The sequence below is a fragment of the Cherax quadricarinatus genome, chromosome 3, assembly GCF_038502225.1.
Source record: "Cherax quadricarinatus isolate ZL_2023a chromosome 3, ASM3850222v1, whole genome shotgun sequence".
Taxonomy (NCBI): domain Eukaryota; kingdom Metazoa; phylum Arthropoda; class Malacostraca; order Decapoda; family Parastacidae; genus Cherax; species Cherax quadricarinatus.
The window spans coordinates 1,099,545-1,122,473 of record NC_091294.1 but is presented as its reverse complement, the minus strand read 5'-3'; the positions used below and the strand labels follow the sequence as shown (position 1 = coordinate 1,122,473).

The 22,929-nt window shown below is 44.3% G+C and overlaps 1 protein-coding gene across 1 annotated transcript in view; it reads right to left on the bottom strand.

The window, feature by feature from the left end:
- Positions 1 to 22,038, bottom strand: part of LOC128691748 (myosin heavy chain, clone 203) — a 250,812-nt gene extending 228,774 nt beyond the window's left edge. Inside the window, exon 1 of the mRNA XM_070089934.1 lies at positions 21,760 to 22,038. Within this exon, the coding sequence (XP_069946035.1) occupies positions 21,760 to 21,923 (164 nt within the window). The 5' untranslated portion in view covers positions 21,924 to 22,038. The remainder of the gene's footprint in view (positions 1 to 21,759) is intronic.
- Between the last annotated feature and the right edge of the window lie 891 nt (positions 22,039 to 22,929).

Below are 22,929 nucleotides of genomic sequence, written 5' to 3'. Positions count from 1 at the left end.
GGAGTGCGAAGTTACTGAGACGCTCCGCAGGCAACTAGGAGTGATATTCCCTCCCGAAGAGGAACCAGAGATGACTGCGGCCACACTAGTGTACCATGGAGTCAACGAACCAGACAAGCTGTTACCTGTGATAACGACATATCCTCCTCCTCGCTAGTGTCCATAGTTAGGAGTACATACGGTGTAGTCGCTTATGAGATGCACCAGTTGAACTGATCAGAAGAGTGCTTGAACAGCATATGTCTCATCATTGTAGAAACCTTTCTCCCTCGGGAGCCAGAGACGGGTCATCGCAAGATTGAGACCCGTGCCAGGACTACGGTCTTGGCGAACATTATACATACATACATACATACTTCAACTTCATATTGTTTCAGACAACGGAACAATGCTCTTCTCCAGACTGAGGGACTGACCACCTCAAAACTTTAAGGGTGATGGACTGATTACATCGTCTTCAAGTATCTTCTGCTTCTATCTACTTTTCTGTACTCGACTGAAGAAGCCTACTGTGTAGGCGAAACGTTTCGAAATAAAGATACCTAACTGTTGCATATGTGTCTTACCTAACAAACTGTCAGAAGATGGCCTAGTACAGTTTCTTATACCCTCTAAAATTATTCCAGACGAGATTACAAGCTTTTATCCAGATGCTAAGATAAAAAGTTACGACGGCGCAATCATTTCCAGCTTGATTTTAAGACTGACTGGAACTCACCTTTCCATTTACCCTGAGTATTGCACTCACTAATGATGCATAACACATTTATTCTAGAATGTTGCAGTTGTTAACACAGGTGACCAACTGTTTGCTGTAGAGAGAGAAAATCTACATACTGTAGAATTTGTATTATAATACTTAACTACAACGTACTTATGGCTCAGTGTTAGCGTATTCGGGTTACAAGTGAAAATACCAGGTTCAGTCTCAGGAGAGTTGTGATGACCGAGCAAATGTTACACCTGCTGGTCTTGTTCACCTAGCAACAAACACGTACCTGCGTGTTATTAGGCTCTTGAGAGTTGAAATAAACCAGTGCCTGGGCCAGGAAACACACACACACACACACACACACACACACACACACACACACACACACACACACACACACACACACACACACACACACACACACACACACACACACATCGCAATATAGTGCTCAAGTGTACTGAGCCAGCTCTCTCAAGTGACCCAGAAGTCCCACTTCTGGGTCCCTACTTGTGTGTTGTAGTGGCAAGTGGATAGGCTGCTTCCCACCTCATCTCCATACCTGGTTTCCTTATGTACCTTGGGTTGGGTTGAGTTAGGTTGGGTTGAGTTAGGTAGGGGTAAGTTAGGCTGGGTTAGATTGGGATGAGTTAGGTTGGGCTCGGGTACTTTGGGTTATGTTGGGGTGGGTTGAGTTAGGTTGGGTTACGTTGGGTTGGGATACTTTGGGTTAGGTTAGGTTAGGTTAGGTTGGGTTGCATTAGGTTAGGTTGGGTTGAGTTACTTTGGGTTAGGTTACATGAGGTTATACTCACATAAAATTAATAATATAAACAAATTTTACCAACACAAAAAAGTGCCATAATACAATAATTTCTGCAGACGTTATATTTAGGCTGAACTTTTCAATTATAAACAAAGTTTTAGAGGAAATGTTGGACAAGAGGCGACCTCTGGCAGGACTCTCAGACACCAGCGACCTCTGGCAGGACTCTCAGACACCAGCGACCTCTGGCAGGACTCTCAGACACCAGCGACCTCTGGCAGGACTCTCAGACACCAGCGACCTCTGGCAGGACTCTCAGACACCAGCGACCTCTGGCAGGACTCTCAGACACCAGCGACCTCTGGCAGGACTCTCAGACACCAGCGACCTCTGGCAGGACTCTCAGACACCAGCGACCTCTGGCAGGACTCTCAGACACCAGCGACCTCTGGCAGGACTCTCAGACACCAGCGACCTCTGGCAGGACTCTCAGACACCAGCGACCTCTGGCAGGACTCTCAGACACCAGCGACCTCTGGCAGGACTCTCAGACACCAGCGACCTCTGGCAGGACTCTCAGACACCAGCGACCTCTGGCAGGACTCTCAGACACCAGCGACCTCTGGCAGGACTCTCAGACACCAGCGACCTCTGGCAGGACTCTCAGACACCAGCGACCTCTGGCAGGACTCTCAGACACCAGCGACCTCTGGCAGGACTCTCAGACACCAGCGACCTCTGGCAGGACTCTCAGACACCAGCGACCTCTGGCAGGACTCTCAGACACCAGCGACCTCTGGCAGGACTCTCAGACACCAGTGACACATAATTATTGATGTAACTGTCTTCAACAAATTTCTCGATTTATTTTAATTAAACTTAGGTAAAGTTAGGTTAGGTTAGGTTAGTAACAGTCTGGTTGATCAGGCCGTGATCCATCGCGATGCCTGGTCATGGAGAGGGCCGCGGGGGGCGTTGGCCCTTAAATACACTCCAGGTATTAGGTTAGGTTAAGTCAGGCTAGCTTATTGTCTGTTTGTAATATTAACCAAATATAACATGTCACAATGGTTATAAACGAAATATGACGGAGCTGCGTTAATTAAAAAAAAAAACGGGATCCAGGAGAGCATTTTACAATGCAGTCAGATAATCACTGTTCAAGACTTGAGTAACAGTAACCCGTCGTACTGTCTTCGCCACAGTGAAATACTAATTGTGGGCGTGAGGCCGGGTTATAGGAGGATGGGCTGATTGTGAGCAAGAGGCCGGGTTACAGGAGGCTGGGCTGATTGTGAGCATGAGGCCGGGTTACAGGAGGCTGGGCTGATTGTGAGCATGAGGCGGACATCAACCAAATCTTTCAGTGGGCTGCAGAAAACAATATGAAGTTCAACGATGAGAAATTTCAATTACTCAGATATGGTAAACATGAGGAAATTATATCTTCATCAGAGTACAAAACAAATTCTGGCCACAAAATAGAGCGAAACACCAACGTCAAAGACCTGGGAGTGATCATGTCGGAGGATCTCACCTTCAAGGACCATAACATTGTATCAATCGCATCTGCTAGAAAAATGACAGGATGGATAATGAGAACCTTCAAAACTAGGGAGGCCAAGCCCATGATGACACTCTTCAGGTCGCTTGTTCTATCTAGGCTGGAATAATGCTGCACACTAACAGCACCTTTCAAGGCAGGTGAAATTGCCGACCTAGAAAATGTACAGAGAACTTTCACGGCGCGCATAACGGAGATAAAACACCTCAATTATTGGGAGCGCTTGAGGTTCCTAAACCTGTATTCCCTGGAACGCAGGAGGGAGAGATACATGATTATATACACCTGGAAAATCCTAGAGGGACTAGTACCGAACTTGCACACGAAAATCACTCACTACGAAAGCAAAAGACTTGGCAGACGATGCATCATCCCCCCAATGAAAAGCAGGGGTGTCACTAGCACGTTAAGAGACCATACAATAAGTGTCAGGGGCCCGAGACTGTTCAACTGCCTCCCAGCACACATAAGGGGGATTACCAACAGACCCCTGGCAGTCTTCAAGCTGGCACTGGACAAGCACCTAAAGTCAGTTCCTGATCAGCCGGGCTGTGGCTCGTACGTTGGTTTGCGTGCAGCCAGCAGCAACAGCCTGGTTGATCAGGCTCTGATCCACCAGGAGGCCTGGTCACAGACCGGGCCGCGGGGGCGTTGACCCCCGGAACTCTCTCCAGGTAAACTCCAGGTAAACAGGAGGCTGGGCTGATTGTGAGCATGAGGCCGGGTTACAGGAGGCTGGGCTGATTGTGAGCATGAGGCCGGGTTACAGGAGGCTGGGCTGATTGTGAGCATGAGGCCGGGTTACAGGAGGCTGGGCTGATTGTGAGTATGAGGCCGGGTTACAGGAGGCTGGGCTGACTTCAGACAACATATACAGCTTAACGGCAACTGATACACATGAGTCATTAACGACGCATTTCTAGTATATACTAACATTAAGAATTCATTATTCCCTAAAATAGCAATCAAAATTAACTTTTAAGGAAAATAAGTCTTATTCTTCAGAGAGAGAGAGAGAGAGAGAGAGAGAGAGAGAGAGAGAGAGAGAGGTGTCGTGCGTCAAGCCTTCTGACAGAAACGGCAGCTCCAAACATAAGAACATAAGAAAGAAGGAACACTGCAACAGGCCTGCTAACCCATGCGGAGCAGGTCCATGTCCCCCCCGGATTAGACCAATGACCCCCCAACCCCGGATTAGCCCAATGACCCACCCAGTCTGATCATCTCCGCTCAAGGATGGAGCACTGCACCAGACCCAGCAGAATAAGCTAGTCAGGTCCAACTCACACCCACCCACACCCACTCATGTATTTATGTAACCTATTTTTAAAACTACACAACGTTTTAGCCTCAATAACTGTACTCGGGAGTTTGTTCCACTCATCCACAACTCTATTATCAAACCAGTGCTTTCCTATATCCTTCCTGAATTTGAATTTTTCCATTGCTGCGAGTCCTGTCTTGGCTGGAAATTTTCAGCACGCTATTTACATCCCCTTTATTTATTCCTGTTTTCCATTTATACACCTCGATCATATCCCCCCTAATTCTACGCCTTTCGAGAGAGTGCAGATTCAGGGCCTTCAGTCTATCCTCATAGGGAAGATTTCTGATACATGGGATCATCTTTGTCACCCTCCTTTGTACGTTTTCCAGAGCATTTATATCCATTCTGTAATACGGTGACCAGAACTGAGCAGCATAGTCTAAATGAGGCCTAACCAAGGATATATAGAGTTGAAGAACAACCTGAGGACTTCTATTATTTATACTTCTAGATATGAAGCCAAGAATTCTGTTAGCTTTATTGCGAACACTAATGCACTCTTGTCTTGGTTTTAGATTACTGCTAACCAGAACTCCTAAATCCTTTTCGCAATCGGTAGTATTAAGATCTACATTATTTAGTTTATATGTGTCATGGTTATTTAACTGTCCAACATTTAGAACTTTGCATTTGTCAATATTAAACTGCATCTGCCACTTCTCTGATCATTGCATCAGTCTATTCAAATCATCCTGGAGTGCACTAGTGTCCTCATTAGAATGAATTGGACGGCCTATTTTGGTGTCATCAGCAAATTTGCTTATGTCGCTATTTATTCCCTCATCTATGTCGTTTATGTAAATTGTGAACAACAACGGGCCCAACACTGACCCCTGAGGAACACCGCTTGTGACGTGCCCCCATTCTGATTTCTCCCCATTTATGCAAACTCTCTGCTGTCTATTTGTCAGCCATGCCTCTACCAAGGAAAAAATTTCTCCTCCTGTTTAGTGTGCCTTAAGTTTCCTCAGTAGCCTCTGGTGTGGAACTCTATCGAAAGCCTTACTGAAGTCCATATACACAATATCATATTCATTACCATGATCTACCTCCTCAAACACCTTAGTGAAAAAAGTTAGTAAATTCGTAAGACAGGAACGCCCCTTTGTAAAACCGTGTTGAGATTCATTAATCAATCTGTGCCTATGAAGATGGCTACGAATTGCTTAGGCAATTATTGATTCCATAAATTTTCCCACTGTGGAGGTAAGGCTTATTGGTCTATAGTTCGAAGCCAAGGACCTGTCACCTGCCTTGTAAATAGGTATTACATTTGCCATTTTTCACTTATCAGTCACTATGCCAGTTTGTAGTGATATGTTAAAAAGATTAGCCAAATGTATGCTAAGTTCCTCTTTACATTTCTTTAACATCCTTGCAAACAGTTCATCAGGGCCTGGGGATTTGTTAGGTTTTAGTTTCTCTATTTGTCTGAGGACCATGTCACTAGTTACCGCAATCGTACATAGTTTATTATCATCCTGTTCTACATAATCTGTTAGTATCGCTAGTATTTTCCTGGATGAAAACTGAGAAGAAGTAGGTATTTAGAATTTCACACGTATCCTTATTACTGTCAGTGATCTGACCAGAGTTACTCTTAAGTGGGCCAATCTTGTCCCTAATCTTACTTCTGTATACCTGAAAGAACCCTTTTGGGTTAATCTTTCAATTCATTGAGACCTTAGCCTCATAATCCCTTTTTGCTTTTCTTATTCCTTTCTTTATTTCTCTCTTTAATTGCATATATTGACTTCTTAACTGCCCATCCCCTCTTTTGATACGCCTATATATGCCTCTCTTTTGACCAGTGAGATGTTTTAATCTATTGTTCATCCATTTGGGATAATTTTTGTTAGATCTAATTTCCCTACTCGGAACAAAAGTTGTCTGGACAGCTAGAACTATGCTCTGAAAAACGTCATATTGGCAACCAAGATCACCTACCTGACCCATAGTCAGGACATCCCAATTTAGCCCACCCAGGTAATTTTTCAGTCCCATGAAGTCGGCCAAGCGAAAGTTTGGGACAGTGATTTGATTGCAGTTATCTGGGTAATTCCATGATATATTGAAACTAAGTGATTTGTGATCACTTTCCCCAAGCTCATCATTAACCTCAAGATTAACTAGTGATTCTTTGTTGGCAAGAACCAAGTCAAGCAGATTGTTTGCTCTAGTTGGTTCTGTCACAACCTGTTCTAAACACTTGAGAAGCAGAGGAACTGGAGACTAACATTCACAACAGACCTAGGAGCTATAACTTAACTCTTCCTAAAAGGCCCAAGAGTTGGAGATCAACACCTTCAAGAGTCTCAGAACAACAAACTCAAGAAACTTAACACCATTACTTTGTCATTTCAAAGAACTGTAAATCAACAACTTCAGCCGGGCCAGGAGCTAGAACTCATCCCAGTTAATACACTTTACAACCTCCCCAAACCCCTCACAACCTCCCAACACCCCTCACAACCTTCCCACACCCCTCACAACCTTCCCACACCCCTCACAACCTTCCCACACCCCTCACAACCTTCCCACACCCCTCACAACCTCCCAACACCCCTCACAACCTTCCCACACCCCTCACAACCTTCCTACACCCCTCCCAACCTTCCAACACCCCTCACAACCTGCCTCCACCCCTCACAACCTACCCACACCCCTCACAACCTTCCCACACCACTCACAACCTTCCCACACCCCTCACAACCTTCCCCCACCCCTCACAACCTCCCCACACCCCTCACAACCTCCCAACACCCCTCACAACCTTCCCCCACCCCTCACTACCTTCCACCACCCCTCACAACCTCCCCACACCCCTCACAACCTCCCCACACCCCTCACAAACTCCCAACACCCATCACAACCTCCCCACACCCCTCACAACCTTCCCCCACCCCTCACAACCTTTCCCCACCCCTCACAACCTTCCCCCACCCCTCACAACCTTCCCACACCCCTCACAACCTGCCCACACCCCTCACAACCTTCCCACACCCCTCACAACCTTCCCCCACCCCTCACAACCTCCCCACACCCCTCACAACCTCCCCACACCCCTCACAACCTCCCAACACCCCTCACAACCTCCCAACACCCCTCACAACCTCCCAACACCCCTCACAACCTCCCCACACCCCTCACAACTTTCCTACACCCTTCACAACCAACTCACACCCTCACAACCTTCCCACACCCCTCACAACCTCCCCACATCCTTCACAACCTCCCTAGACCCCTCACAACCTTCCCACAGCCCCAAAAACCTTCCCACACCCCTCACAGTGTCCCCACACCCCTCACAACCTCTCCACACCCCTCACAACCTCCCAACACCCCTCACAACCTTCCTACACCCCTCACAACCTACCCATACCCTCACAAACTTCCCACACCCCTCACAACCTCCTCACACCCCTCACAACCTCCCCACACTCCTCACAACCTTCCCACACCCCCAACAACCTCCCCACACCCCTCACATCCTCCCCACACTCATCACAACCTTCCCACACTCCTCACAACCACCCCACAACCCTCACAACCTTCCTACACCCCTCACAACCTCCCCACCCTCCTCACAACCTCCCTACGCCCCTCACAACCTTCCCACACCCTTCACAACCTCCCCATACCCTCACAACCTTCCTACACCACTCACAACCTCTCCACACCCCTCACAACCTCCCCACATCCCTCACAACCTTCCTACACCCTCAGAGCCTTCCTACACCCCTCACAACCTCCATACACCCCTCACAACCTTCCTACACCCCTCACAACCTTCCCACACCTATCCCAACCTTCCTATACCCCTCACAACCTCCCTACACCCCTCACAACCTTCCCACACCCCTCACAACCTTCCTACACCCCTCACAACCTTCCTACACCCCTCACAACCTTCCTACACCCCTCCCAACCTTCCTACATTCATCACAACCTCCCTACACACCTCACAACCTTCCTACACCCCTCAAAACCTTCCCACACCCTTCACAACCTTCCCACTCCCCTCAGAACCTTCCCATATCCCTCACAACCTTCCCACACCCCTCACAACCACACCACACCCCTCACAACCTTCCCACACCTTTCCCAACCTTCCCACACCCCTCACAACCTTCCCACACCCCTCACAACCTCCCGGCACCCTTCACAGCCTTTCCACTCCTCTCACAACCCTGCCACACCCTTACAACCTCCCACACCCCTCACAACCTCCCTACACCCCTCATAACCTTCCCAAACCCCTCACAACTTCCCCACACCCCTCACAACCTCCCCACACCCCCAACAACCTTCCCACACCCCTCTCAACCTCCCTACATCCCTCACAACCTTTCCACACCCCTCACAACCTCCCCACACCCCTCATAACCTTCCTACACCCTTCACAACCAACTCACACACTCACAATCTTCCCACACCCCTCACAACCTCCCCACACCCCTCACAACCTTCCCACACCCCTCACAACCTCCCCACACCACTCACAACCTCCCCACACCCCTGACAACCTTCCACACCCCTCACAATCTCCCAACACCCCTGACAACCTTTCTACACCCCTCACAACCTCAACACACGTCTCACAACCTTCCCATACCCATCACAACCTCCCACACCCCTCACATCCTCCCCACACTCATCACAACCTTCCCATACCCCTCACAATCACCCCACACCCCTCACAACCTCCCCACACCCCTCACAACCTTCCCACACCCCTCACAACCTCCCCACACCCCTCACAATCTCCCAACACCCCTGACAACCTTTCTACACCCCTCACAACCTCAACACACGTCTCACAACCTTCCCATACCCATCACAACCTCCCACACCCCTCACATCCTCCCCACACTCATCACAACCTTCCCATACCCCTCACAATCACCCCACACTCCTCACAACCTCCCCACACCCCTCACAACCTTCCTACACCCCTCACAACCTCAACACACGCCTCGCAACCTTCTCACACCCCTCACAACCTCCCACACCCCTCACATCCTCCCCACACTCATCACAACCTTCCCACACCCCTCACCCCTCACAACCTCCCAACACCCCTCACAACCTCCCCACACCCCTCACAACCTCCCCACACCCCTCACAACCTCCCCACACCCCTCACACCCACCCCACACCCCCTCACAACCTCCACACACCCCTCATAACCTCCCCACACCCCTCACACCCTTCCCACACCCCTCACTACCTTCCCACACCTCTCAGAACCTCCATACACCCCTCACATCCTCCCCACACCCCTCACATCCTCCCAACACCCCTCACAACCTCCTAAACCCCTCACTGTTGGTCACACTGCAGTGTCGTTAGTATCACTGTTGGTCACACTGCAGTATAGTTAGTATCACTGTTGGTCACACTACAGTATAGTTAGTATCACTGTTGGTCACACTGCAGTATAGTTAGTTTCACTGTTGGTCACACTGCAGTATAGTTAGTTTCACTGTTGGTCACACTGCAGTATAGTTAGTATCACTGTTGGTCACACTACAGTATAGTTAGTATCACTGTTGGTCACACTGCAGTATAGTTAGTATCACTGTTGGTCACACTACAGTATAGTTAGTATCACTGTTGGTCACACTGCAGTATAGTTAGTATCACTGTTGGTCACACTGCAGTATAGTTAGTATCACTGTTGGTCACACTGCAGTATAGTTAGTTTCACTGTTGGTCACTGCAGTGGTCACTGTTGGTCACACTGCAGTGTAGTTAGTTTCACTGTAGGTCACACTGCAGTATAGTTAGTATCACTGTTGGTCACACTACAGTATAGTTAGTATCACTGTTGGTCACACTGCAGTATAGTTAGTATCACTGTTGGTCACACTGCAGTATAGTTAGTATCACTGTTGGTCACACTACAGTATAGTTAGTATCACTGTTGGTCACACTGCAGTATAGTTAGTTTCACTGTTGGTCACACTGCAGTATAGTTAGTTTCACTGTTGGTCACACTGCAGTGTAGTTAGTTTCACTGTAGGTCACACTGCAGTGTAGTTAGTATTACTGTTGGTCATTCTGCAGTGTAATTAGTATCACTGCTGGTCTCACTGCAGTGTAGTTAGTTTCACTGTAGGTCACACTGCAGTGTAGTTAGTATTACTGTTGGTCATTCTGCAGTGTAGTTAGTTTCATTGTTGTTCACACTGCAGTGTAGTTAGTTTCACTGTTAGTCACACTGCAGTATAATTAGTTTCACTGTTGGTAGCACCGCAGTCTCCTTAGTATCACTGTTGGTCACACTGCAGTGTAGTTAGTATCACTGTTGGTCACACTGCAGTGTAGTTTGTTTCACTGTTGGTCACACTGCAGTGTAGTTAGTTTCATTGTTGTTCACACTGCAGTGTAGTTAGTTTCACTGTTGGTCACACTGCAGTGTAGTTAGTTTCACTGTTGGTCACACTGCAGTGTAGTTAGTTTCACTGTTGGTCACACTGCAGTGTAGTTAGTTTCACTGTTGGTCACACTGCAGTGTAGTTAGTTTCACTGTTTGTCACACTTCAGTGTAGTTAGTATCACCGTTGGTCACACTGCAGTGTAGTTAGTATCATGTTGGTCACAATGAAGTGTAGTTAGTATTACTGTTGGTCACAATTTAGTGTAGTTAGTATCATGTTGGTCAAACTGCAGTGTAGTTAGTATTACTCTTGGTCACTCTGAAGTGTAGTTAGCATTACTGTTGGTCACACTGCAGTGTAGTTAGCATCATATTGGTCACACTGAAGTTTAGTAAGTATTACTGTTGGTTACACTGCAGTGTAGTTAGTATCATATTGGTCACACTGAAGTTTAGTTAGTATTACTGTTGGTCACACTGAAGTGTAGTTAGTATTACTGTTGGTCACACTGCAGTATAGTTAGTATTACTGTTGGTCACACCGCAGTGTAGTTAGTTTCACTGTTGGTCACACTGCAGTGTAGTTAGTTTTACTGTTGTTCACACTGCAGTGTAGTTAGTATTACTGTTGGTCACACTGCAGTGTAGTTAGTATCATATTGGTCACACTGAAGTGTAGTTAGTATTACTGTTGGTCACACTGAAGCGTAATTAGTATCATGTTGGTCACACTGCAGTGTAGTTAGTATCATGTTGGTCACACTGAAGTGTAGTTAGTATCATATTGGTCACACTGAAGTGTAGTTATTATTACTGTTGGTCACACTGCATTGTAGTTAGTATTACTGTTGGTCACACTGCTGTGTAGTTAGTATCATATTGGTCACACTGAAGTGTAGTTATTATTACTGTTGGTCACACTGCAGTGTAGTTAGTATCATGTTGGTCACACTGAAGTGTAGTTAGTATTAATGTTGGTCACACTGCAGTGTAGTTAGTATCATGTTGGTCACACTGCAGTGTAGTTATTATTACTGTTGGTCACACTGCAGTGTAGTTATTATCATGTTGGTCACACTGCAGTGTAGTTAGTATCATGTTGGTCACACTGCAGTGTAGTTAGTATCATGTTGGTCACACTGCAGTGTAGTTAGTATCATGTTGGTCACACTGCAGTGTAGTTAGTATCATGTTGGTCACACTGCAGTGTAGTTAGTATCATGTTGGTCACACTGAAGTGTAGTTAGTATTACTGTTGGTCACACTGAAGTGTAGTTAGTATTACTGTTGGTCACACTGAAGTGTAGTTAGTATTACTGTTGGTCACACTGAAGTGTAGTAAGTATTACTGTTGTTCACAATAAAGTGTAGTTAGCATCATGTTGGTCACACTGAAGTGTAGCTGGTATTACTGTTGGTCACACTGAAGTGTAGTTGGCATTACTGTTGGCCACACTGAAGTGTAGTTAGCATCATGTTGGTCACACTGAAGTGTAGTTATTGTCATGTTGGTCACACTGCAGTGTAGTTAGTATCGTGTTGGTCACACTGCAGTGTAGTTAGTGTCGTGTTGGTCACACTGCAGTGTAGTTAGTATCGTGTTGGTCACACTGCAGTGTAGTTAGTATCATGTTGGTCACACTGCACTGTAGTTAGTATCGTGTTGGTCACACTGCAGTGTAGTTAGTATCGTGTTGGTCACACTGCACTGTAGTTAGTATCGTGTTGGTCACACTGCAGTGTAGTTAGTATCGTGTTGGTCACACTGCACTGTAGTTAGTATCGTGTTGGTCACACTGCACTGTAGTTAGTATCGTGTTGGTCACACTGCAGTGTAGTTAGTATCGTGTTGGTCACACTGCAGTGTAGTTAGTATCGTGTTGGTCACACTGCAGTGTAGTTAGTATCGTGTTGGTCACACTGCACTGTAGTAGTATCGTGTTGGTCACACTGCACTGTAGTTAGTATCGTGTTGGTCACACTGCACTGTAGTTAGTATCGTGTTGGTCACACTCTGCACACTGTAGTTAGTATCGTGTTGGTCACACTGCACTGTAGTTAGTATCGTGTTGGTCACACTGCACTGTAGTCACACTGCACTGTAGTTAGTATCGTGTTGGTCACACTGCACTGTAGTTAGTATCGTGTTGGTCACACTGCACTGTAGTTAGTATCGTGTTGGTCACACTGCAGTGTAGTTAGTATCGTGTTGGTCACACTGCACTGTTGGTCACACTGCACTGTAGTTACACTGCAGTGTAGTTAGTATCGTGTTGGTCACACTGTATCGTGTTGGTCACACTGCAGTGTAGTTAGTATCGTGTTGGTCACACTGCAGTGTAGTTAGTATCGTGTTGGTCACACTGCACTGTAGTTAGTATCGTGTTGGTCACATACACAGGAAGTATAAATCGACGGCTTTCCAATAGCTTTTGGGAGCTTTAGTCCAACACCTGCAAGAGGCATAAACACCACTTAACGTAGTGAAAAGACCCCGTAGCTGTGGTGAAACACCCTTAACGGACCCAGGAGCTGGAACCCAGCCCAGCTATCACTGTCAAAATATATAAGCATTCAGGTGAAACTGGGTTTGCCACATCCGTAGAGATGTAGTGTTTGACTTCCACAGTGACGATCTTCAGTGCGTGTCAGATTATTTTCTTACTGCAAGGTTTCTCTGCCATGACTTGAGAACGTCTTTTCTGATCGGCTTCAAACTTTCAGCCAGGTAAATCGGACTTCAAGGAAGGTTTGAACTATGTACGTCACAACTTGCAGTTTTATTTGACCACTGACTACAGCGTACTGACCACTGACCTCAGTACCATGAGGTCAGTGGTCACGGAAGGTCATTCTATCCTAGCTGTCTGGGGGATTAGTATGGAGTGTTATAGAGCATGTTGGCTTGTTGTAGTGTTCTGAAATCTCAGGTTAAAGTTTTGAAGGAGGAGGTTCTACTTCTCCAAGACGAAATAGGAGGCTGAAAATTCGCTTAGATGGATTTAGGAGTGAGTGTGCAAAAGATGGAGTCGGTGTGGAGGAAAAGGTTACTAACAGTGAGTTGAAGAGTGGCAACTGCTTCAAGTGCAATGTGGTCAGTCACAGACATAATTAGGTCTAACGGAAGAGTTCCAGTCATATGTAACATCTTGCCTAGAAGGGGAGTGGGCAATGAGTGGATGTTTAGGGTAACTGGTGTAAACTGCTGGCTAGACAGGTACTGCAAGGAATTTACAATCCCATTCATTGATAACTGGGAAATTTTTATGGCAAATGTGATATATATGCAAGGGATGGGGTATATCTCTCAGGGGCTGGGATAGTTGCATTAGCCATTTCAATTGAGGGGGCCATTGCTGACTTGTCTAGGACTTTAAGCTGATAGATTATAGACTACAGAGGTACGGGTGTGTGTGGGAAACAATCAAGCTGCAGTACCAGGGTTGAAAACAGCAGATATTACCAGGATATCTCAGTGATATGTTTAATAAACAATGTTCAAAATAAAGTTGCTAGTAAAGACAAAGCAACTAACCAACAAACAAAGAGAGACAGTAAAGGGCAGAGAGTGACTAGCTCCCTTAAGGTTTACTATACTAATAGTAGGAGTGTAAGAAATAAGATAGATGAGCTAAGATTACTTGCATGTTCGGGTAATATAGATATTATTATTGCTATAACAGAGACCTGGTTCAACCTAAAAGATAGAGAAATGCCTTCTTAATGCCACATACAAGGCTATAACTATTCCACACTGATAGGGTCAACAGGAAGAGTGGTGGAGTGGCGATGTATGTCAGAGATAATTTAAATTGTTGTGTTACACAAGATATAAAATTAGAAACATCGGACACAATCTGTTTGGCTACAGTTTCTCGAGGGTCGCGACCAATTATCTTTTGTTGTGATTTATAGGCCCCCAAATCTTGATAGGGAGTGCGGCAAACTACTATGGGATGAAATTCATAAGGCATCTAGACATGAAAATGTCGTGTTAATGGGAGATTTTTAACTTTAAACAAATTGACTGGAACAATATGACAGGAAACCTTGAGTCTAGTGACTTTCATAATACGATTCAGGATTGCCTTTTAAAACAGTTTGTGACAGAACCACTAGAGGAAACAGTCTGGTTGATTTGGTTCTTGCTAACAAAAAATCACTAATAATCTTGAAGTGATGAGCTTGGGGAAAGTGATCACAAATCACTTAGTTTCAATATATCATGGAATTACCAAAATAACTGTAAAAAGTCTCTGTCCCAGACTTCCACTTGGCTGATTTCATGGGACTGAGAAATTACCTGGGTGAGCTAAATTGGAATGACCTGACTCTGGGTCAGGTAGGTAGTGTTGGTTGCCAATATGACTTTTTCAGAGCATAGTTCTAGGTGCCCAGACAACTTTTGTTCCAACTAGGGAAATTAGATCTAACAAAAATGATCCCAAATGGATGAACAATGCATTAAAACATCTCATTGGTCAAAAGAGAGGCATATATAGACGTATGAAAAGAGGGGATGGGCAGTTAAGAAATCAATATATTCAATTAAAGAGAATCATAAAAAATGGAATAAGAAAAGCTAAAAGAGATTATGAGGCTAAAGTGGCAAGGGATTCGAAGACTAACCCGAAAGGGTTCTTTCAGGTGTACAGAAGTAAGATTAGGGACAAGATAGACCCACTCAAAAATAACTCAGGTCAGATCACTGACAGTGATAAAGAAATGTGTGAAATTTTTAGCTTTAATTTCCTCTCAGTTTTTACACAGGAAGATACTAGCGAAATTCCAGAAATAATAAATTATGTAGAGCAGAACGATAATAAACTATGCACGATTAGGGTAACTAGAGACATGGTCCTCAGATAAACAGAAAAATTAAAATCGAACAAATCCCCAGTGCAAAAAGGCAAATGTGATACCTATTTACAAGGCAGGTGACAGGTCCTTAGCTTCGAACTATAGACCAATAAGCCTTACCTTCATAGTGGGAAAATTTATGGAATCAATAATTTCTGAGGCAATTCGTAGCCATCTTGAAAGACATAATGTGAGTAAATGAATCTCAACACAGTTTTACAAAGGGGCGTTCCTGTCTTGTGAATTTGCTAACTTTTTTCACCAAGCTATTTGAGGAGGTAGATCATGGTAATGAATATGATATTGTGTATATAGATTTCAGTAAGGCTTTCGATAGAGTTCGACATCAGAAGCTGTTGAGGAAACTTAAGGCACACGGCACAGGAGGACAAATTTTTTTTTTGGTTAGAGGCATGGCTGACAGATAGGCAGCAGAGGGTTTGAATCAATGGGGAGAAATCAGAATGGGGGTGTGTCACGAGAGGTGTTCCACAGGAGTCAGTGTTGAGCCCTTTGTTGTTTACAATTTATATAAACGACATAGATGAGGAAATAAATAGCGACATGAGCAAATTTGCTGATGACACCAAAATAGGTCGCCTAATTCATTCTAATGAGGACATTAGAGCACTCCAGGAAGATCTGAATAGACTGATGCAGTGGTCAGAGAAGTGGCAGATACAGTTTAATATAGACAAATGCAAAGTTCTAAACTTCGGACAAGAAAATACCCATGCCACATATAAACTAAATAATGTAGATCCTAATATTACTGAATGCAAATAGGATTTGGGGAATCTTGGTTAGCAGCAATCTAAAGCCAAGATAACAGTGCATATGCATTCACAGTAAAGCAAACAGAGTCCTTGGCTTCATATCAAAGAGCATAAATAATTGTCTTCAGTCTGGTCACCGTATTACAGAATGGATATAAATGCACTGGAAAACATACAGAGGAGGATAACAAAGTTGATCCCATGTATCAGAAATCTTCCCTATGAGGAGAGACTGAGGGCCCTGAATCTGCACTCTCTAGAAAGGCGTAGAATTAGGGGATATATGATTGAGGTGCATAAATAAAAAAACAGGAATAAATAAAGAGAATGTAAATAGCGTGCTATAAATATCTAGCCAAGACAGGACTCCCAGCAATAGTTTTAAGTTGGAAAAATTCAGAATCAGGAAGGATATAGGAAAGTTGTGGATAAGTGAAACAAACTCCCGATTACCATTATAGAAGCTAAAACGTTGTGTAGTTTTAAAAATAGGTTAGATAAATACATGAGTGAGTGTGGGAGGGTGAGTGGGACCTGACTACCTTGTGCTAATGGGTCTGATACCGTGCTCCTTGTTGTTAGGTAAGACACATATGCAACAGTTAGGTATCTTTATTTCGAAACGTTTCGCCTACACAGTAGGCTTCTTCAGTCGAGTACAGAAAAGTTGATAGAAGCAGAAGATACTTGAAGACGATGTAATCAGTCCATCACCCTTAAAGTTTTGAGGTGGTCAGTCCCTCAGTCTGGAGAAGAGCATTGTTCCATGGAACAATGTTTCATTCCATGGAGCATTGTTTCATTCCATGGAACAATGCTCTTCTCCAGACTGAGGGACTGACCACCTCAAAACTTTAAGGGTGATGGACTGATTACATCGTCTTCAAGTATCTTCTGCTTCTATCAACTTTTCTGTACTCGACTGAAGAAGCCTACTGTGTAGGCGAAACGTTTCGAAATAAAGATACCTAACTGTTGCATATGTGTCTTACCTAACAACCTGTCGGTATTTTATACCATTTTAATGTTCAACCGTGCTCCTTCCTTAAGTGGATGTGACCTGACCTGACAAGGTGGGTCGGGAGTTGACATGGAAGTGCCTCGCATGGGCCAGGAGGCCTGTTGCAGTGCTTCTTCTTTCTTATGTTCTTATGAACTTGTCGGTTTAGAAAACTGACAAGTTGAAGACTAAGACACTTGGGCAACATTTGGGATGCTTTGTTGAGGAAACGTTTCGCCAGCCAGTGGTTCCTTCAGTCCAATACATAAGAACATAAGAACATAAGAAAGGAGGAACACTGCAGGAGGCCTGTTGGCCCATACTAGGCAGGTCCTTTACAATTCATCCCACTAACAAAACATTTGACCAACCCAAATTTCAATGCCACCCAAGAAACAAGCTCTGATGTGAAAGTCCCTCTCAAATCCAACCCCTCCCACTCATGTATTTATCCAACCAAAATTTGAAACCACCCAAAGTCCCAGCCCCAACAACCCAACTAGGCAGACTGTTCCACTCATCAACTATCCCATTTCCAAACCAATACCTTCCCATGTCCTTTCCAAATCTAAACATAGAACGAAGGAACACTGCAGCAAGCCTACTGGCCCATGCGAGGCAGGTCCAAGTCTCCTACCGGCTTAAGCCAATGCACCCAACCCAGTCAGGTCAGGTCACATTGACTTAAGGAAGGAACACGGCAACCGACCTGGTAGCACAAGCTATCAGGTCCAACTCACACCCACCCACATCCACTCATGTATTTATCCAACCTATTTTTAAAGCTACACAACGTTCTGGCCTCTATAACGGTACTTGGGAGTTTGTTCCACTCATCCACTACTCTATTACCAAACCAGTGCTTTCCTATATCCTTCCTGAATCTGAATTTTTCCAACTTAAAATAATTGTTGCGAGTCCTGTCTAGGCTAGATATTTTCAGCACACTATTTACATCCCCTTTATTTATTCCTGTCTTCCATTTATACACCTCAATCATATCCCCCCTAATTCTACGTCTTTCTAGAGAGTGCAGATTCAGGGCCCTTAGTCTATCCTCATAGGGAAGGTTTCTGATACATGGGATCAACTTTGTCATCCTCCTTTGTACATTTTCCAGAGCATTTATATCCATTCTGTAATACGGTGACCAAAACTGTGCAGCATAATCTAAATGAGGCCTAACCAAGGATATATAGAGTTGAAGAACAACCTGAGGACTCCTATTATTTATGCTTCTTGATATGAAGCCAAGGATTCTATTAGCTTTATTGCGAACACTTATGCACTGTTGTCTTGGTTTCAGATTACTGCTAACCAGAACTCCTAAATCTTTTTCGCAATCCGTAATATTAAGATCTAACATTAAAATGGTATAAAATACCGACAGGTTGTTAGGTAAGACACATATGCAACAGTTAGGTATCTTTATTTCGAAACGTTTCGCCTACACAGTAGGCTTCTTCAGACGAGTACAGAAAAGTTGATAGAAGCAGAAGATACTGGATACATCGTCTTCCAGTATCTTCTGCTTCTATCAACTTTTCTGTACTCGTCTGAAGAAGCCTACTGTGTAGGCGAAACGTTTCGAAATAAAGATACCTAACTGTTGCATATGTGTCTTACCTAACAAAATATTAAGATCTACATTATTTAGTTTATATGTGGCATGGTTATTGTCCTGTCCAACATTTAGAACTTTGCATTTGTCTATATTAAACTGTCCTTCAGCCTGGATACGATGTGTTCATTCTCAAGGTAGTAATGAGAACTACATCCTTTCTCGGACTTAGTTCTCATTACTACCTGAGAATATTAGACTCATGGTAAGGTGGAAATATAAACACATATGCATTATAATGATCAAGCTTGATAAAGCTCCTGGAGAGCGAAACGTTGCCACAATAAATGCCACATTAGTTGCACTTGTGTCCTTTCACTTTACATATTGTCGGTAATTCTACCAACTTTATTACAATGTGATCCTTTATTGACTACGTTTCGCCCACACAGTGGGCTTTTTCAAGTCACAAACAGAACTACCTGGGGTGGAAGGAACACGAGTATTTATAGTCAGGTTCAGAATGCTGAGGTCAGGTGGAGAATGCTGCATCTGATGATGTACCGAGTGGGGTTATAGAGTCTAAAATCTTGGGTAGCTTGGAAAGGAGATTGGATAAGTTTGTGAGCAGACCTTCTACAGTGTTCTTATGTACATCATCAGATGCAGCATTCTCCACCTGACCTCAGCATTCTGAACCTGACTATAAATACTCGTGTTCCTTCCACCCCAGGTAGTTCTGTTTGTGACTTGAAAAAGCCCACTGTGTGGGCGAAACGTAGTCAATAAAGGATCACATTATACTACATGTGTTTATATTTCCATTGTGTCGGTATTTTATACCATTTATTTCCATCATGGTAAGGTAGTCAGTCTCGCTGCTCTCACAGAAACCAATAGAATAATATTTACGAAAGTCATGGCTCTTGTTTTTCTATGTAAGTAGATAAGCTAACGCAGTGATTCCCAGCCTGGTTCTCGTTTTTCTATCAACGAATTGTGCTGAAGCAATCGTTCTCAACCATTTATGACTTCAAAAAATCTCTTGGTTCCCCACATGAAAAGGCTCTCCTTATGGATACTCTTACTTGAGAGAAACTCTGTCTCTGGCTGGAGAAGTAATACTTGCTGCAGTAACAGCGGTCTCTACCAGGGGTCCGCGACCCACACGTTGAGAACCACTATTATAGCAAACCATTATAAAATTACGTAGTTATCAGCTCGAATAAGATAACTGTTCTTAAATATGAAATAAAAGTAAGTATCTCTTAAATGGTTAAAGTAATTTGCTTAAATTTTAATACACTGAATAAATAAGAGGATTAACAGATTCATTTTTTATGGTTTTTTGCATGACATTTCCCATTTTTTATATAATTGGTAAATTTGAACCTAGTGATCTAAGGTAAAAAGGAACCTTCCTTTAGGTAATATGTATCAGTGATGAGAATTTGAAGCCAATACAAAAAGCCATGTGATAAGTGGTTTTAAAACCGACAAGTTGATGATTGAGACATTTATGTAACATATGGGAATCTTTATTGAAGAAACGTTTCGCCACACAGTGACTTCATCAGTCCAGTACACAGCAGGAAGGTGTAAGACTTTGTATTGGACTGATGAAGTCACTGTGTGGCGAAACGTTTTTTCAATAAAGATTCCCATATGTTGCATAAGTGTCTCAATCTTCAACAAAAAGACATGCTCGAGGTGTCGCCTGGAAACCAATATCCCGGTTAAGAACATAAGAACGTAAGAAAGAAGGAACACTGCAGCAGGCCTACTGTCCCATGCGAGCTGGTCCAGTTCTCCAACCGGTTGAAGCCAACGCCCTAACCTGGTCAGGTCAGGTCACATTCCCTTAAGGAAGGAGCACGGCAGCTGACCTACCAGCACACGCTAGTCAGGTCCAACTCACACCCACCCACACCCACTCATGTATTTATCAAACCTATTTTTAAAACTCCACAACGTCTTAGCTTCTATGACGGTACTCGGGAGTTTGTTCCATTCATCCACAACTCTATTACCAAGATTTCCTATATCGTTCCTGATTCTGAATTTTTCCAACTTAAAACCATTGCTGCGAGTCCTGTCTTCGCTAGATATTTTCAGCACACTATTTACATCCCCTTTATTCATTCCTGTTTTTCATGTATACACCTCAATCATATCCCCCCTAATTCTATGCCTTTCTAAAGAGTGCAAATTCAGGGCCCTTAGTCTATCCTCATAGGGAAGATTTCTGATACATGGGATCAACTTTGTCATCCTCCTTTGTACGTTTTCCAGAGCATTTATATCCATTCTGTAATACGGTGACCAGAACTGTGCAGCATAATCTAAATGAGGCCTAACCAAAGATATATAGAGTTGAAGAACAACCTGAGGACTTCTGTTATTTATGCTTCTTGATATGAATGTGTATCCTCTCCACACATACACACACACATTACATTCATTGTTTTTCTTCTTCCCAGTTGTTATAGCAACCTGCGACACATACACGTAACCTGTGTATTATGTGATGATGGTTGTGGAGGTGTTATGAAACACAGACAAGTAAGGATCAGTGTATACTGAATGTAAAGAGAAGTTTGCACGATTTATCTGCCTTCATATAGAAAGAAACAATTAGCCAGAGTGCAAAACGTTTAACAAGCTTCCACTTAACACTTGTATAACAGAACATTATTACTTCCCTGGGTAGTTGTTGGCTACTATCCTATCACCTCTACACATGGTCCTGCCCACCACCACCACCTCTAATCATGCATTCCTTCAGTTCTTAACAGAGTTGTGAGTACTCACGTGATGCCGTAGATGGGCTGCTGGCGGGTGACTCGCCTTTGGGCACTACCTCGGTGCCTCTCCAGCTCCTGGTCCTCCTCTAGTGGTAAGGCACCACCACTGGGGGACACCACCACCACCACCACCGCTAACACCATCGCCGCGCGGAAAAACCTTCCCCACATGTTTGCTATCACTTCCCTGACGCGGACTCCAACTGCGGTGGTGACGGAGTGAGTGAGAGCGAAGGGAGAGTGCGGCGAGAGAGAGAGTTGGGACGGCACTGGACCGCTGGCACTCAAGAGGGGGAGAGGGAGATGAGATGAGAGCCAGGATGCCTCGCACACTCTACCCCTGCATAACACCCTCACTCCCCTGACACACACTCGCAGGGAACAAAGTATCATAATTCCTTAGAGTAAGTTTCAGGTACAGGTTCACTTAAATACAATTATCATACAAAGTAACACATGTGTGTAAATTACCTAGAATAACCCAAAAAAGTCAAAGTGACTTATTTCCACTGGGGTCCTTTTGTGTGTATTGGGAAGCACATCGTGCAAGCAGGAGGGACAGAAGACTGAGTATAATGAAAGTTAAGACACATGTGCAACATCTGGATATCTTTATTGTAGACGTTTCGCCATCCAGTGGCTTTATCAATACAGATTCTAGGACATAATAGGAAGACAGTAGAACTATATACAAAAGATGAGGTAATCAGTCCCTCGGCCTTGGAGTTAGTGTTCACAGCATCGTGGTGGAGGATGCTGTGAACACTAACTCCAAGGCCGAGGGACTGATTACCTCATCTTTTGTATATAGTTCTACTGTCTTCCTATTATGTCCTAGAATCTGTATTGATAAAGCCACTGGATGGCGAAACGTCTACAATAAAGATATCCAGATGTTGCACATGTGTCTTAACTTTCATATTGTCGGTATTTTATACCTTTCTTGCACAACTGAGTATAATACAGACAACATCACCGGAGGAGCACATCAGTTGAATAATTCCTGCAGAAAATGTGTGACTGGCATTACTATAATTAGCTTTCAGGAACTTCAACAAAGAGTCATTCTAGACCATATATGTACCAGCAGCATGTACCCGACACCTGGTGATATACAATGGGTACAGACACTAAAGAAAAAACAGAGGTTTGTAACGAGACTGGCTCCTGAGGTAAG